General features: G+C 42.1%; 1 protein-coding gene across 1 annotated transcript in view; it reads right to left on the minus strand.

The window, feature by feature from the left end:
- Positions 1–18,543, minus strand: part of WASL (WASP like actin nucleation promoting factor) — an 84,323-nt gene extending 65,780 nt beyond the window's left edge. The window contains exon 1 of the mRNA XM_037888987.2: positions 17,898–18,543. Within this exon, the coding sequence (XP_037744915.1) occupies positions 17,898–18,020 (123 nt within the window). The 5' untranslated portion in view covers positions 18,021–18,543. The remainder of the gene's footprint in view (positions 1–17,897) is intronic.

Below are 18,543 nucleotides of genomic sequence, written 5' to 3' on the forward strand. Positions count from 1 at the left end.
AAAGTATTTACCATCCTGATTTTACAGGGGGGATTTTTTTTTATTTCTATTTACTTCTATTTCTATTAAAAGTCTTCTTGTAAGAAAACTGAATGCTTTTTCATTGTTCTCAGATCCAAGGGTTTGGGTCTGTGGTCACCTATGCAAATTGGTGAGGCTTTTTATCCAACATTTCCCTGGAAAGGGGGGGTGCAAGTGTTGGGAGGATTGTTCATTGTTCTTAAGATCCAAGGGTCTGGGTCTGTAGTCACCTAGGCAAATTGGTGAGGCTTTTTACCAAACCTTGTCCAGGAAGTGGGGTGCAAGGTTTTGGGAAGTATTTTGGGGGGAAAGACGTGTCCAAACAGCTCTTCCCCAGTAACCAGTATTTGTTTGGTGGTGGTAGCGGCCAATCCAAGGACAAAGGGTGGAATATTTTGTACCTTGGGGAAGTTTTGACCTAAGCTGGTAAAGATAAGTTTAGGAGGTTTTTTTCATGCAGGTCCCCACATCTGTACCCTAGAGTTCAGAGTGGGGGAGGAACCTTGACACCTCTATTGATAATAGCTTTTCCAGACAGCAGTTTAACCATTACTTAAGACTATGAACACTTTATTACTGTGGCGATCTACAAGCAAAAAGCCTTCAAGAACAGTTTACGGACTTGCATAAAATAATTTACCCACAGAATATGTTCACAAGGAAGAGGGCAGCTAAACCTGTTTTGCCCCTTGTCCCCCACCCTTGGCGGGGTGACACAGGAAGACATTACGTTTATAGGATTCAAGTCTTTGATTGTATGATACACATACTTCTTTCATACTTTAATGCAGTGGCTCTCAAGAGGCTACGCAGAGGTCTTCCAGGGTGTACATTAACTCATCTAGATATTTGCTTACTTTTACAACAGGCTACATAAAAAGCACTAGAGAAGTCAGTCCAAACTAAAATTTCATAAAATTACTTGTTTTATGCTGCTCTATACATTTCACTGAAATGTAAGTACAATATTTATATTCCCATCATTTTATTTTATAAATTATATGGTAAAAATGAGAAAGTAAGCAATTTTTCAGTAGTAGTGTGCTATGACAATTTTGTATTTCTATATCTGATTTTGTAAGCAAGTAGCTTTTAAGTGAGGTGACACTTGGGGTACGCAAGACAAATCAGACAAGGGGCACAGTAGTCTGAAAAGGTTGAGAACCACTGCTTTAATGGGCTGCAACTATTCCATTCGGGAGGCAGGATAGCTCAGTGGTTCGAGCATTGGCCTGCTAAACCCAGGATTGTGAGTTCAATCCTTGAGGGGGCCATTTAGGGATCTGGGGCAAAACCTGGGGATTGGTCCTGCTTTGAGCAGGGGGCTGGATGACCTCCTGAGGTCCCTTCCAACCCTGATATTCTATGATTCTAAGAATGGCTCCATTTCAAAGAAACAGAATAATCTTATATTATCAATTACAGAAAAGTGAATATGTGCAGTAATTTAAATCCACAAGCCCTGAACATAAAGAAAAAAGGAATTTTCTGTTTGAGAGAGTCCACACAACTCCTGTTATAATTTAACATACATAGTTACTTGTGAAACTTCTAGCTAAAACGCTAAATTATAAGATATTTTTCCATATCCGGTATTAGCTTTGATACCTTACAACACAATGTATCATCACAAACAGAAAGCAGACTCTGTACTGATGATAGTATCAATGTGCGCCTCTGCTAACTGCAAACTGTGGCAGATAGGCAGCTTCTCAAGTTGGTAGATCTCAAATCCTTTAAGTCTATAGATCAAAGATCAGCACTTTAAACTCTGCCTGGAAACCAATTAGCAGCCAGGATAAATCTTGGATACACTTCTCTGAAGGGAAATCATTTTTTTTTAAGCAACATAAGATCAACAGTTTGACTTAAGAACTAAAACCATGGAAACATGTTTATTTAGAAGACTGAAACATGCATAATTACTATATCATAACAAAAAAGAAAAATACCATAAGGATGCTAATAGATTCTAGAACAGACTGACTGATTTTCCATCTCTATGAACAACCAACAACCACCACAAACGAGGTTATATTTTTCTAAACAAATATAACCTAAAAACTAGCAGCTCAGCACTAATGAGTAATAGTATAACAGCAAACTAATTTGCATATGACTGAGCATTGAAGAGGTAATATAGCAGTCAGGCTTCAGTATGATTCTCATGAGTGTGTTAATACGTTTAAGCAACTTTAAAACTTCAACTTGAAAAAAAAACAACAATCAATGACACTCTTAATATATCATACTGCGTACTAATATATGACATATTTGATTTTAGTCCAAGGAAAGCTTACCAAGCAAAACAGTACTCCAACCAATAACATTTGCTTCCTAGGTTAAGACTCTATTAATTTGAGTAGCTGCACAAATATTGATATTATATAAACCTTGTTAAAAGAAAATTATGGTTCAAAGTCAAGCACTCAATTGTTAAGAAATCCAGAATTACGGTTGTCCATTCAAGAACAGGAAAATGCACTATCAGCTTCTGCAGTTTTCCAGTGCACCTGTTCATGAGCCTTTGCAGCATTGTGCAATATACTGATCAGTGAATTACAACTGTACATTATGTCATAAAACATACAACCAACCTGAATTTAAGTTTTGTCCAGAAGTGAATTTTCCCATAACAGATACTGTTACAGCCTTCAAGGTGTCAATAACGCCACTCAGGTTTGTACTAGTTACCCACTGCTCCACAGAAACAAAAACAATATTACGCAAATTAGAAATACAACAAGCTTCCAGTTTTTACTATTCTGACCCATAAAAAACATTTGAAGTTCACTCAATTTAGGAAAGACAAGCTCTGAAGACGAAATACACTCAATACTTTCGACCAAACAAAAAAAAAACCCTCAAAACCACACCACATTTTTTTGCATTAAGTACAGATTTCCATTTACACTTTGCTATTTACTACTCCTTCGGGCTAGTCTTGTGAGTTTTTTAATTAATTCAGCCTACAGCTTGAAGCAAAAAAGAGTGCTGAGTGTTACGGTTTCAGCTTCAATTCTACAGCCAAATAACTCTTAGGGAATATTCTCCTTTCTGTACCATAGTCGGAATGAAATATGAAAACAAAATTTTCAATCTGAAGTTCAATGGAAATTTAGTCAACAAGTATCACAAGTCTAAAGAATATCAATGCTTACTAATCACATTTTAGATCTGAAGCGTTATATACTTCTATATCCATTTATGCAAGTATTGGAATCTTCTTAATTTACTGAAATTTATGAGAGACTGTTCAATGGTTAGTGGCCCTCTGATGCGACAGAAAATACAGCAACAGTATTGGAGACAGGTCAAGGAGTTGTCAGCTCTTGCATAAATGGAGGACTTTAGAAATAAATTTTATTGGGTTTACTGTGATAGATGTACAAATTGCATGTCAGCAATATATCTCAGGTGTGCAGCAATCTGCCTCACTAGTTTAATCAACTGAGAACCCTCATCTGTGCTTATTTAATCATTCAAGTTTAGAACTACACATGCCATTCATTTCTTCTAATTTAAAGAACTGATTTGTTGTATCAGCATTGGGCTTTTTGCCAGAAATCAAGCTAATGCAATCGATAATTCTGCAGTGACATTTAAATAGTCTACAATGCAAACTGGAACTTTGGTTTGTGGTAGAGTACAGATTCATAGACTGAAAAGATGATGAATGGTGGAATATAATGCCCAAAGGTGCAGGCCAAGGTTATCACTGCCCAAGGTAGGTCAAACTACAAGGCATTTTCTATTTCTACTGTAGGCCTAAAATCCTTCATTCCTAAATAAAGAGCCTGATTAGTGTAAAATTGGGACTAATTTGTAAATCGATCACCTCAACTTTCCCCTTCCCAAAATAGGTACATGGCAATTGCTAAGTATACGAAATAAGAAGTTTAACTGACTAGTGAAATGACTGAAGAATCATTTAGTCTTATTTTCCCTCTAGGAGAAAAAGGTCGTTTGGTATATACTCTTAACTATCAACTAACGTCAGTAGCAGAGACATTTGAGTAGTTTCATTTTTCTGATCCTATTGTTTCCTTTTAACAAAAGGAAGGAGGAAGCTAATCTGCGGTATTTCACTTTAAAAACAACTACCACAAAACCACACCACTATAGGAGGTTCATAACTTTCTTCCTCTGTTTTCAATTACCAAAAAAGCAACTCGGTCTTTATGTAGAGAGGAGCTTTCTCAGATGTATCTGTGCATATTTAGCATCATAAATAAGCTGGGCAGAATTTTTTTTTTTTTTAATAATTGACGTGTCAATGTTTATTTTTAAGCATTTTTATTTTTGTTGATTTATATTTTCACAATTGTTGGAAGTTACAGTGGGTACAGTCAGTGGGGGGAGGTGAGGGGAGATCAGAATTATTTAATGACAGATGCCGAGATTCAAAAAGTTAAGGCTTTATAACAGTTAAAACTGAATTGTAAGCATCACATTGCAAAATATACAAAGCAAATATCCTTAAATCAAATTCTAGTAAGTTCTCAAGTAGTTTTCTTACTTTGTGCATCTGTACATTTCAGTTATTACCTATGGAAATATTCTGTCTGGGTTTGAATGTATACAGTGAAATCAACATTTACTGATAAAAATCTAATCCTTCCAAGTCTATTCATAAACCAAATGATGTTTCTCTTGGCTTTTGCTGGGGACAAGAGTGAGCAAAGGAAGACTGTCTACATACAAAGTCTGACAATATTTTAGAGAAAGAGATAATAGTAATGAGAATACAAAAAAAAAAAGGAAATAATTTGCATTACATTCAAAGCAGTACTACAAAATTCTGTGGTTTCAAATCTCATCTTGAAAGTAGCTGTTGATCCATCATCCATCCAATATTTGTTCCATTAATGTATTACTGGTAAGTCAAGTTTTTATACACTTCATAAGAACCTTAACATTCCATATTAACTTTAAGGCATATATTTTAAATTTAAGTCAATCAGCACAAAACCTAGTTCCAAAGAACACAATTTACTCATCTGACATATAAAGTGTTCAAGTTTACCGGCATAACTAGTCTAACACAACTTACCATTTCCTTGAGAAGTCAGCAAAAAGACACTCCTTACTGAAGGTTATTTACATGGAAACTAAGTTTCAGCTGTTTTTCCTGTAATTCTGTCTAAAAAGACTCAGATTTTAAAAAAAGATAAGAAAGGTATTTTTCCCTATTTACAGAATTCAAACAGCTACATGAAAGTTCCCTTAGTTTTTCAAAATATGAGGGAAAAAAATCTCATTTTTAGGGGGTTAAGGCTAGGTATAGAAGTTTCTACACAAAAGGAAATTTTAACATTATGAGCATGTGAAAATATATGTTAAAGTTAAAAAATGGAAAACCTGTGAGGAATTTTTCTCACCTTTGACCATGAGCCTTGACAGAATCTTCTAGCTTTAGACTGGCCATATCAAAACCATAGAAGATCCACCAACTACACTGCTCAGCAAATTTATATGAAACAAGAATGCCAGATGGACATTAAGGGCCATAGTCTGCTCAATAAAAAAAACTAAGATCTTTTGATATAGACCATAAGAATAAAGGTCTCAATGGAATGGGGGTGCAGGTGTTAAGAAATGTTGACAGGATATTATGCTTATTAGTGTATAATGCCACCACAATCTTTAAGAGGAATCTATCATGAGTTCTTAGCCCTACTTTATCCTTGTAAAATCTGAAACAAAGTGAAACTGCCATTAGGGCCTGAAATCCTGCAAATTGAAATCACTTTCCTGGTTAGTGACCCTTGATGCAAAAAACACCCCAAAATAAGCTCAAAGGAACTGAGAGGTCCAAGAGACACTTTCATCAGCTTTTTCAGGACCACATTAATATTCCACAACACAAGAAGCTTTTTAATAGGAGATTCCTAAGACGACTAGCTCTGCATCTATGTGACAAGTGGCTGCAAAAAAGTCACCTGCTGCTAACTCACTCATGGAAGGTTGAGCTAGCAGCCAAAAATACTTAAGTTAGACTTAGTCAAGTTGTGTGGGACAAGTAAGGGGGCCATACTGGAGTGGTACAGCGCAAACAATCCTCCTCACCTTGGCTCTCCTGGTACACTGCTTCCGAGATGTCAAGAAAATCACAGCCCAGGTTGGAGTCACAGGTCCACTTTAGTCTGCTTTGCACTGTTTGACTAGTGCACAGTGAACATAAACTGGACAAACGGAGAATTCCCTCTATCCAAAGATAATAAGTAATACCTTGTACAATCTGTGATTACCTTTAAGATTCCAATAACGACCTGGCCTCAGTTATGCAATGACTCTTTCATTGCTTATCTGGACTACAGCAATGCAACATATGAGGGTATGAAGCCATGAGCCTTTAGGAAACTACAGCTAGGACACATTTCTGCAGTGTCTCCTAAGCAACACAGGATACTGCAAGCACATCAGATCTGTCCTTCACTCTCTACACTGGCTTCTTACAGAATATTAAGTTCAAAGCCTTAGTCCTTATCTTCCAGACACTGAGTTGTCTTGGCCCAGGATATCTAAAAGAACACTTAATACACGGGAATGAGGACAGTGGTCAACAACTCAGTTTCTCAGGTGGAAAGGAACGTTCTACCATATGGCTAAAGGTCACCTGTGCAGAGCTTTCTCAGGGGCAAGTCCAAGACTGTGAAATGAACTCCTACGTGAACTAAGGTAGGATTACAAACATCACCCCCTTCCATTTCAAGTGCAAGACACACTTCTTTGACCTGCTTTCTCTGTCCAACAAATAGCAGCATGTACATTTTAAAAACCTACCAAAAGAAAACTATATTGCACATACAATTCTCCTGCTAGGGAGAGAATGAAAGAAAAGAAAACACATGACTGATGTTAGTCATGTCATTTAAGGCACTATTTGAAGCCATTCAGATTTTATGGTAACGAGGGATGTATTTAAATAGCATACAGAATAAATAGAGAAGCCCTCTACAGACAGAAGTGACATAGCCATTATCCACTGGGGGAAAATCTGATCTGCTTCTCCCTGACTCAGGAACCCCTTGCAAGGATTTATCATGGACCAATTCAGCCTCTCTGATACCTGTCATAGTTCAGGGCAACTGCACCAGTATTTTCTGCCCCCGCACCCCGATACGTGAAGGAACCCACTCTAAGTTTCTCAGCCATTGCACTTCTTGGGCAGAGAACCACGTCACTCCCACTCCTGACTGGGATTTTTCCAGGCCACACATTTCTCTGCCTACACTGTGTTATTCCCAGCAAGCCTGACCAAACAGGCCAGCATCTGTACTGTGCTCTCTCCAGAAGCTATCAACAGTGTAATTGCCCACAGTTATAAGTAAGGCTAAGATTATGTCACGGAGGTCACTGAATTCATGACTTCCAGAGACATTTTCTGCCCCGGTGCTGGAGCTGTCAGCAGGCAGCCCCGCGGCTCTCGGCTTCTGCTGGCAGTGGACCCCCAGCAGCTCCTAGCAGGGCAGCAGGGGGACCCCAGAGCTCACAGTCACGGTGGGTGCCGAGGGGTCCCTCCAAGCCGCTGTGTATGGGAAGGAATGAGGGGACCCCAGAGCCCCCAGCTGCTGGGGATGAGAGAGGGGATCCCAGAGCCCCCAGCCGCTCTGGGTGTTAGATCCTCTTCCCTTCCCATTTTGTCAGGGATCTTCTTAGTAAAAAATGAGACAGGTCACGGGCTTCCATTAATTTTTGTTTATTGCCCAAGACCTGTCCCTTATTTTTACTAAAAAGATCCCTTACAAAATCTGAGCCTCAGTTATAAGTTATCACACAGCTCTTTCTAAACAAGCACATTTATTCTTAAGGTGAAAGCATTACAGAAAAAATATATTAAAACAAGAAAAGAACTTGCATGCATGGTAATAAGCTTACCAGAGATCACCCCCAATTCCAACAAGGTCTCCAGTAAGGGTCAGTCCTTCAAACCACACCAGCAGGTTTTTCTGTGGTTACAACAAGTTCATAACAGATTTAACTCAGAGCAAGCATACCGATACAAAGGTTAGTCTTTCCTTTATTCAGCCTTTGCCTATTATAATCTTCAGGTTCCGGGAATGGGTAATCAGTAGACAGTTGTCCTTTCCTCAGGGGACAGCTTCAAAAGATTGGGCTTTCCCCTACTCCTAGATACTTCCCAGGAAATCCACTCTACACGTATTGTCCCAAAAGACCATTCTTGTCTGCCACATTGTTCAATATAGTCCTTTAATTTTCAGGCCCACAATAATATAGAACCTTTGCACTGGACTCCAAAGATACTCAAACTTAATTCAATAAGGGTTTTCAAGGATATTGACATCTGTCACACTAACGTCCTTCTTCATTGTCAAGAATATAGCAACAAGGAATGTTTTGTGACACAAAGACCACTTCCACATCTGCAGCGCTTCCTGATCCAGTAGGCAAGAACTGGTAACTCCTTCCTTGTTATGTAAAAACATGAAGTGGTCTGAATGTTTCAACTAGAGATTCCAGATCTCTGAAGGTCATTAAACCATACAGGACTACCCTCATCTCTAGAAGTTTATGTGCAACTACTATTTTTGGAGAGATCAAGTTATCTGGGTGTGGAGTCCCTGTGTGTTGGTCCCCACATATCAAGCTGGATGCATATGTGGTTGAAAAATTTGGATGTCCATTCATAATTGTCAGATGTCCCTGAATTAACAGTACGACATTATCCAGGTAAAATGTAAGAGTGCTTGTCATGCTGGCTTTCACACGGATTTAATAGTCCACTGTGGCTGCCTCACAAGGGGACATGCCATGTGCACTAAGAATAGTCATGAACTTTAGACCCAACTTTTAAAGCATGGTCTGACCAGTCATTTGTTGACTCATGCTCACCCTTTTTAACAGACTAGCAGCATTCTCGATCCTGTCATAAGGAAGAACACTGAGTTCAGCTACGTCTAGCAGGACTCCTATATACTCCAATTGTTTGCTTATTACAAGGTAAGACGTTAGGTAGTTTAGCATGAACATAAGAGACCAACACTCCAGTGATGATACAGATTAACCTTTGACAGACTCCAAAGTGGCGCCCCTGATCAACCAATAATCCAAAGAAGAAAATGCATGAACTCTGCAGGTACAAAGCACAGCCTTTGCCTTTCCATGGAGGAAAAGGTAGATGAGTGAGATACAGACCCAAGAAATCAGAGTGTGACTTCTGTCTCCTTTTCAAAAGGCAAAGGAGCCACCGCTTGTTTCCCAAATTCTCTCCAGTGCAAGGCAGGTCATCAGTCTCTCTGGACTTCTTGGTGAAACCCCAATGCTTGCAGCCAAGTGCTCTGTGAGCATAGTCAGCTGCCTTCTATATTCACACCTGCATTAAATGCTGCCTGACCCAACATGGAGCCAGGTTTTTGTTTTTTTAAGTTTTCCAACATTTCCCTTGAAGAAGAGAATGGACCAGAGTAAAGGCCTTCATACTAAAGTGCACCTGGCTATAAAGACCTAGTAGTCTATGATGCAGGGGGTTGCAGATACAGTCCAGCTTCTTCCCTTTAAATTCCAGTGGTGCATCTCAGGATTCTGGGATGCACTATCATGAATGTGGCTGATCTTTCCTCTAGACACTAACACTTCCAAACTCTTGTGGGGAAGGTGGGAGATACATCTAGCAGTCTCCTCAAGAGGTACACACTTCTTTGACCACTTCAAGAGAGCAGCAGAAGTTTAAAGAGGTCTGCAAGCTAATCCAAAAGAGGGTGTGAAAGCTCTGCAGTCCTACTGGATGGCAGTATCCAGATCAGATACCTCTTACTGGATATGTCTTCACAGCAATGTAAGCCTAAGGTTAGTAGGACTCAAGTCAGCTGACCCATGTCAGGAAACCCTGGGCTTGAACATCTATACAACATTTTAACTCTAGTTTAAGGATTTTCTGACCCATTCTTAAACCTATAGTTCTGGTGTCCACACTGCAGTGCACAGACCTGAGTCAAACAAAGTAACTCTATCCCAGAGAGACTAGTGCCCCCCACCCTTCCAGTGTTGACACTCTAGCCCTGAGAATGTGTTGCACTGTGGGAAAAATCTACTGCCCACCCTATTCCCTAACTTTGATGCTGCTACTGATGGGACTCAGGACCCCAAAGAGCACATGAGTACATAAAGTGCTTAATTAGCTACTTTGATGGCTGTCTCAATAGAATGACTGCAGTTCAATAAGGCTTTATAATGAATGACAATCTAATTGAGAATTGCGCTATTCGCCTCTAAACTCAGTCACATTGAAAGGAAAACGCCCATGTGCACCTGGCTCTAGTGATAATAAGGACATCAGTCTCTAGAGCTGTCAAACTATTAAAATGAAACTTTGCAGTTCTTAATTTTTAAAATGGAATGTTCAATTAAGGTGTTTTTGTTTGGTTCTCTTATTTACTATTGTCTGTTTGTTTTGAAGTTTGTAAAATCAAGATTTCAGAAGAAAAAGCATACACACACATCCCAAGCCTGCTGCCAACGGTGGAACAGTAAAGTGCACCCCCCTGGGCTTGGGATGCAGTGTGCTCCAGAACTGCCCGGGGGATCCCTTATCTCTGCCCCCGCTGCACTCTAGGAGGCAGGGATAAGTAATCCCAGAGGGGTTGTGGGGAATTTTGGGGGCTGGCTCCCACTCACTGCCATCATAGTGTGCTCTGCCCAGCCGCCTCTACACATGCAGACCCAGAGATGGCAGGGGAGCCTGGGAGCAAGGGACAGAGAGCTCAGTTTCTCATATTTCCACTTTCCCCACCCAGCCACAGCAGTGACTCTCCCTTTGGAATGAATCACACCCAGTCCTGTCCAGAGTCTGTCCATATTCCTTTCAACTGATCAGAAGGGCATACAAGAGTGAGCCACTCTGGGTCTACACCAAGAGAAATTTTCACCTAAACACACAGTGACACACGTGGAGCTCCTCTGAAATATTTTATGAATACTGTGTGCTGACCTGGTATTTGGGATGTTTATTGTCTGAAATATACTGCTTTAGTTTACTAGCACGCTGTAGGGAAAGATGAAGAATAAGCTCAGGATAAGCTACCCTTTAGCAAACACCTGAGGGTCATTACGGGACAATAACAGAGCCACTGGCTCCAAGGAGCTTGGCTCAGCCTCCCATTGAGCCTAGAGACCCGGTTTTGACAAAATGAGCCAAAAGTCCGGGAACTGACAAGAAGGTCTCCCTCTCAAAAAGTGAGATAGTGATTTGGGGAAAGCCAGGGTTCCACAAGGGTGTCTGAAGAAGTGAGGCTTGCCAAGGCCACCATAACAAGATGGTAGGGTGTTAGGTAAAACAGATGTGTGGTTAGAGTATTTATTGTTTTAAAATCCTTTCCTTTTAAGTACTTTGTTTCCACTATTAAAATTAAATACTTTGGTTTAAAAAAGGCTGTTTGGTCACTGTATTCACTATTCACAAAGAGAAGAAATGCAAGTGCTGGGAACGGTGAACCGCAGCCACAGGGAACTTAGGCGCGCCATGCCTGCAGGCGCTCCAGGTAAACAAAACAACAATGTATTAGATATTCAATTTAATGATTTCATAGAGTGTAAAATCATCAACTTTTGCTGTACACCTGTTTATAAGCTGACCCCTGCTCTTTGATGCCTCATGTTTTTATCAAAAATATTCAGCTTATGAACGAGTATATACGGTATGTTGATGCCATTTCCAGCTATGTAAAGATATGGAACATCAGAGAGAAGAAAGAACTTAAATGCTTCAAATTATTTTATGATTATTTAATGATACTTTAAACATTAAATACTGCACTGATATGAAAGTGCTGTGAAAAGGTGTCACAAATGTACATATTAAACAATCACTCTATTCTCATGACGGGAGTTGGATGGAGAAAGATAATTCTGTTTCAGTATGTCAAAATATGGTTTAGCTCCACTTTGGAACAAAACTCAAATTTCAGAATTCTCTGCAAAAAGGAGTGGAATCCCTGCTCCAGAGCAGTGGACTCTGGAAGCTCTGGCCTCAGGACAGCCCATAATATACGTTGCTGAGGAGCCCCTTCCAGGGGGATGGAGAGGAAAGATGAGAAACTCTCAGGAAATTAGACAGGTTTTGAAATCTGCCTTGCAGGCAGTGTTCCGTCAGAAGTTCAGTCAAATGTAACAGTGTCTGATTTTAATCAGCAGATATTAACAAAAAAACTAAATTATCCAACCAGCTCTAATGATCCGAACAGTTATATATTGTTGCTCCCATCCCTCCCATGTAATTTTAATGGTATTAACCTTTCATTAAAGGCACATAAGAATTGTGATGTTGAGACTGTCTGTATTAATTTATAATGTAGTTCTTTTCTGCAGACTCTGTTGCTTTCTATTTGGACAGAATATGAAGAAAATGTAAGGTGCTTCAATGCCTTGTAATAAACTCTTGAATGCACTGGTTCAATCTACTAGAAAGTTTTGAAATATATGTAGGAAGGGCCATACATATTCTATGGCTGTGGAGTAAGCACAGAACCCACACTTGCAGCTTTGTGAGAAGAAGGTATCATTTTAAAAGGCTTTTAGCTCTTTCAGTTGCAGAGGAAATCTTACAAACACGAACTGAACATAAGCCCATGGAGAGCTGTCTTGAAGAGTTTGATCAGACAGCACAAAACAGCTATAAGAGTTCTTAATTACACAATTCATCTCAATGGGATGTTAACGCTAAAATCTAGTGTCAATTTAAATATTTGTTAACTATAAATTGCCTCGGGAGGTTGTGGAATCTCCATCATTGGAGATTTTTAAGAGCAGGTTAGACAAACACCTGTCAGAGATGGTCTAGATCCGGGGTTCTCAAACTTTTTCTTTCTGAGGTCCCCCCAAAATGCTGTAAAAACTCCACAGCCCACCTGTGTCACAACTGTTTTTCTGCATATAAAAGCCAGGGTCAGAATTAGGGGGTAGCAAGCAGAGCAATTGCTCAGGGTCCCATGCCACAGAGGCCCCTGAAAAGCTACATTGCTCAGGCTTCAGCTCCATGCAGTGGGGCTTCAGCTTTCTGCCCTGGGCCCCAGTGAGTCTAATGCTAGCCCTGCTTGGAGGACCCCTGAAAGTTGGGATGGTGTGCAAACAAGGACCAAAAGCAACTCTGTTTCAGCACCCTGAATTGCCCCTGGAAGCAGACAAAAAGCCAACAGTCTGCCAAACAGAAAAGCTAACACTAAACAAGCAGGAAGTCACATTTGGTGCAGACGAAACTGTCAAAAAATCTTAAACGTAGGTCTACTAAGAGTATTATGATAGTCTAACCTGAAAGGCTATTACCACTTCTTTCATAAAAGCCATTAATATAATGCCAGATGCTAACAAAACAAGTATTTTTATAGATCAAAACAATCAGAAGTAATCAGACCACATGAGAACCTTTAAACCCGACTCTCATTGAACAGGTAAACTCATGTGTTGTTAATGATGGAGCAGACACTGCTACCATCACCCTCTTTAGATGCTTATCCAAACAAGATCTGCTCTCTTGTATGGACTGAGACTCCGCTACCTTACTGTCATCCATCCTCTGTTAGGCACTAATAGTGTCTGGGTCCAATGAAAGAAAAACCTGCTTGCAATCTGCATATCCATTGTTCTGTAGCCCAAACCACCTTGCTATCTCCTTCCTGGTCAACAATACATGTGAGTAACAAGATAGGAAACAGAACATGGAAAGTGTAAGAGCACTTACAAAGATATCTTCCAAGATAACACAGCCACACTAGGCCATACCATCCTGAAAGGGTCAACATTACCAAATTTACCAACAAATCTAAGACCTCAACATGGACACCCTACCTTTATCACTTGGAAGAGATAATCAACCAAAAGCCATCTTTGTGCCTATATACTAGCATGGGCTGAAACCCTCCAGGTGACACTACACTTATTTTGCCTACCATCTTCTTTAATAAATCTGTCCCAAAGAGGTGTGTTAGACCTTTGCAGCTGAAAGTTTAGCACAAGAGTTAATATCAAACAACGGTAATGAGGCCACAGATAAACCCACATATTTGAGATGTCAGCTCCATGCTCTCCCCAGCAGTAGTGTCTAAGGGCTTGTCTACACTGGCACTTTACAGCGCTGCAACTTTCTCGCTCAGGGGTGTGAAAAGAGCGCAGCAAGTTTTAGCACTGTAAAGCGTGGGTGCAGACAGTGCACCAGCACTGGTAGCCACGCTCCTCGGGGAGGTAGGGTTTTTTTAGAGCACTCAGAAAGCTGTCTCCAAGAGCTCTGCCACGACTACACAAGCTACGTTAAAGCGCTGTCGCATGTAGATTAGCCCTAAATCTATTACTAATATAAAAGAGTGTTTAGGGTGACGCTGACGTTCCCCATCAGCAATGCATCCCATACCTCTTAGTTTGATTTTACTAGCTGTGTAAACAGGTCCAAGTAACAGTAATAGCTTGAAGTCTGACAGAACATCCAATACAACGTATTAGTGAGCTAAACTGGTAAAAACAGACTAGTGACATATGTCCCATCCAGACTTGGACCTGAACACAAACTCATGTGCACAGTCAATCCAGTCTAAATCCAAGTTATCTCAGATCCCAAGAAGTTAGGTTAACTTGTCATAGTGAGAAATACTTGATTGTTTGCAGAAAATGGCAAGTGCTCACCAACTAGAAAAGTGAAGAAATACCATGTATGTTACAGAGAAGAAAGCATGCATCAGCACAGCACACAACTTTAAATACTCTGATGTTGAAGCCTGTCAGGTCACTAGTACTCTAGCCTCTGCCTTATGTTTCATCTGTCACATAGATGCATAGCACAGCAATTTGAGAGGATGATACAGGAGGAGACAGTGTTAAGGATGATGGTTGTGGAATACTGGATGGTCCTAATGCCCCCAGAGCACTACATTCAAGATATCTGAAGACTAATCCAGAAGATTCCATAGGCAGACTTTAGTTACAGGTCCCTACAACAATAATTAAGGTGTACCTAATTGCAAACTGGAGTGTGCTGTGTGGTCAGTAGAGCTAGCTGGGAATTTTTAGATGAAACGTTTTTTTCATCAGAAAATGCTGATTTGTCAAAACCAAAATTCTGTGGAAATGTATTGTTTTGACAAATTTTTTGTCAAAAATGTCTTACAGATCCAGGATGGTATTTCTGGTCACAACCAGCAAAAAACATGCACACACAGCCTAATGGTTAGGGAACTCAATTGGGTATGGGAAACCCAGGTTCAAGTGCCTGCTTTGCCTAATTTAGAGCAGGAGACCCATATTCAAGACTATTATCCCAGGTCAGTGCCCTAACCACTGACTCTTGGCTATTCCAGGGTGGAGTCTGATTTTTTTCTACAAAAAAAAGATTTAGGTCTAGTTTTAATTCTGATACAGAACAAAAACAAATGCTGAAACCTCAATTGTTTTTGCAAAACGTAACTCCTGTTTTCTAGGCAGTCCTACTATTCAGACCATAATAAAAGCATAATCTTTCTTGAATTCCTAAAATCTTCAACCAAATTAAACAACAAGATTCAGAGTATGCATAAATATGAATAGAATCTAAGAAAACATGGGATAAATCCAGTGTTGTTTGGCCACCAAGGTTTACAAAGTCAACCCAGAAGAGCTGCCATCGGCACTGACATCCTGAGACCGTCAAATAACTACCTGTGTTTCAGTTTGTCTGCAAAATGTGAATAGTGGTGATTACCTCAGAAGTTGCTTAATTCATCAGTGTTTATGAGTTCTGAGTGCCTCAGAGAAAGCATTATAGGAGAGCAAAGTATTAAATCTCAATGACTAGAGTACCAGATCAGACAAAAACTGTTAGCTTGGCTAGAAAGTCTTAGGGGTAGTAGAATGGCGTGTAAACAAACAATTCTCCCCCAGGAAGTATCTCTTTTTTTGTTTTTAAAGAGTAATTCGTATGCTTTTTTTTTTTTTAAGCCAAGCCACTAAGTCTTTTTCTGTAATCAAGCATATATGAATTCACTGACCTGATCAAATCTTATTTCTAGACCTCCAAAACATGTTTAAGCATAATTTACTATAGTGCGATTTAGTGAGTAGCTCAAGTAGTTGGGTGAAGCTGGCCCTAAATTTACCCTCAAAATCTTCTCATCTTTCCTCTTCCTTTTCATGCTTTATGACAACACATTTTGAACCATCTAAACACCTAGAATAAGGTGATAGTAATTTAATTACTATAATATAATTTTATGTAGTCTGCCTGCATGCAAATATTGCATACTTCCAGTTCAATCACCATATTTCCCATACTTTCCTTACAATTTAGAAATTAGTCAGTTTGATCAGACCTCACTTAAAATATGTAACCTTTGTGACTTCTGCTAAGACTTGTGCATGATACACTATTTAAAAATAAGTATTAAATTATAATATAAACCATACATACAATAAAAATATAATGTAAATTATAAAAATATTAGGTGCCTATTACTGATGACAAACAAAGAATAGCATCAAGTCAATGTACCATACTATGCTGTAGCCTATCGAGGAGTTTTATACCAGATTAACAAGGGCTGATTCCGAAAAATCTTCAAAAATTATGAGGAGTATTCCATAGATCTGATTCCTCTTTGCCAAAGATCTGAACAGTAATTTTTCCATTTTTGCAGCCCCAAAGCAGCTTATCCTCTACCTTTAGAATACAAGATGTCATTTAAGAAACCTGAAACTAATTAAGGTGGCTAAGACCAGGTATATGAATGGCTTTTAAAATCTTTTTATTGTATTTTTGGATGAACGCAGCAATGGAGTTACCGCATCTGCAAGTCTGAATCCATTGTTCAGGCTAACAAATTCATGTGAACAGACAAGCTAAAAACAAGTTAGACCCAACTCTGCTAACAGTTTTCCTGTAGCTTTATGAATTCAGCTTTGTCCTACTGCAGGTGCAATCTGGCCAGATTTGTTCAACCTTGTCAACTAATTAAACTTTTCTACCGGATGCTGCAATAGCTCTATTGTTGACTAGCTCCCATACCAAGTCAGAGATTAGCTGCACTGCATACTGGGCAAGCCCTCGTCACACATACCTACAAAAGTACTCAGCAGCAGGTAGAGGGAGAGGGGAGGAGGAACTGCAGCAGGTAGAGGGAGAGGGGAGGAGGAACTGAGCTGCCCACAGCATTCGGAGACCAGCGGTTGGAAAAGCAGGTCTGAGCAGATCTGCACCACCCAGGCCAGTGTAATTAATACCCCTGCCCCTCTCCCATAATGACATTCCCAGCTCCTCAGCAGTTGAAGTCCCTAAATCTGGCCCAACTCCCGAGTCCTCCAGAACCAGCAGGCGTAGACGCTGGCTCCATTGCGCATGGCAGCATCCCAGGAGCCAACAGGGGGGGAGAGGACGAGGCCTGGCGGAGAATTTCGGGGAAACGAGCCCTCCGTGCTCTGCTCGGGGGAAGCAGAGCAGCGGCGTTTCCTACTTCAAGAGCCCAGGGAGAGGCAAAGAAGCGCCCAGTCACCTGCGCCCTAGGAGGCGGCGGCCCCTCTCCCCAGCTTCATTCATTCCTCACGCCCCTTCCCCCTGTTCTCCCCGCGGGAGGCAGGAAACCCCCTGAGTAGGGCACCGGGCCGCTCTGGGCGAGACACCAGGCCGCCCAGGGAGCGAGCTGTCCCGGTGCCTCCCCGGGCCAGCGCCCTGGGACACGGGGGAGCACCTCGGCCAGGAAGCTGCCCACGGGGCCCGGCGAAAGGCCGCGGCAGGGAACTGCCCCCACCCAGCACAGGGAGCCCACCGGGCAGGGCCGGGCCCCTCCCGGGGTGGACGAATGACCCCGCCCGAGCCCTTGGCCCCCCGCCCTGCGCTCGGCTCCTCCCCAGGGGCTGCCGCCGCTGCCCCGGGCCGCGCTCTGCCCTCGCCGCCCGGGGCTCACCACGCATTTCTTGCCCAGGAAGCCGAAGAGGCTCTCGTTCTCCTGCGGGGTGAGGAGCAGCGAGCCCACGTTGCAGACCCTCCGCGGCGGCGGGGGCTGCTGCTGCTGCTGGCTGTTGCTCATGGCCGGGGCCGGCCGCCGGGGCTCCGCGGTGCCCTCGCCTCTCGCCGTCCGCGTCCCCTGGCCCAGCGGCCTCACAGCGGCCGCATCGCGGAGTCTCCTCTCCTCGGGGGGCAGCTGGCGGCGCCCGGCAGCCTAGCGACGGGGCGGGGCAGCACCGGCTCCCGCGGCCCGATCGCCCCCACCCGCTCGGACCAGCACTAAACTTCCAACTTCGCCCCGGCTCCCACGGCCGCACAATCCAACATGGCAGCGGGGGCGGGCGAGACCACACGGCACCGGAGCGAGAGGGGAGGCCGGGACTTGCGCCGCTGCCGCCGCCGCTGCCGCCACACGCTGACGGAGCCCGGCCCCGCCTGCAGCCCCTGTGCTGGGCCGCGCCTGGCTGGCGGGGAGCTGGTGCCGCTAGTGAGCGGCGCTGCCCTCACCTTCCCCTTAAATACCTGCCCCGCCGCCTGGTCCGACCTGCTCTGCCTGTGCGGCGGGGCGGGAGCGGCCGGCCGAGAGGGACCTAGGGCGGTGCCGG

This window comes from Chelonia mydas, chromosome 1 (genome assembly GCF_015237465.2).
Source record: "Chelonia mydas isolate rCheMyd1 chromosome 1, rCheMyd1.pri.v2, whole genome shotgun sequence".
Lineage (NCBI taxonomy): Eukaryota > Metazoa > Chordata > Testudines > Cheloniidae > Chelonia > Chelonia mydas.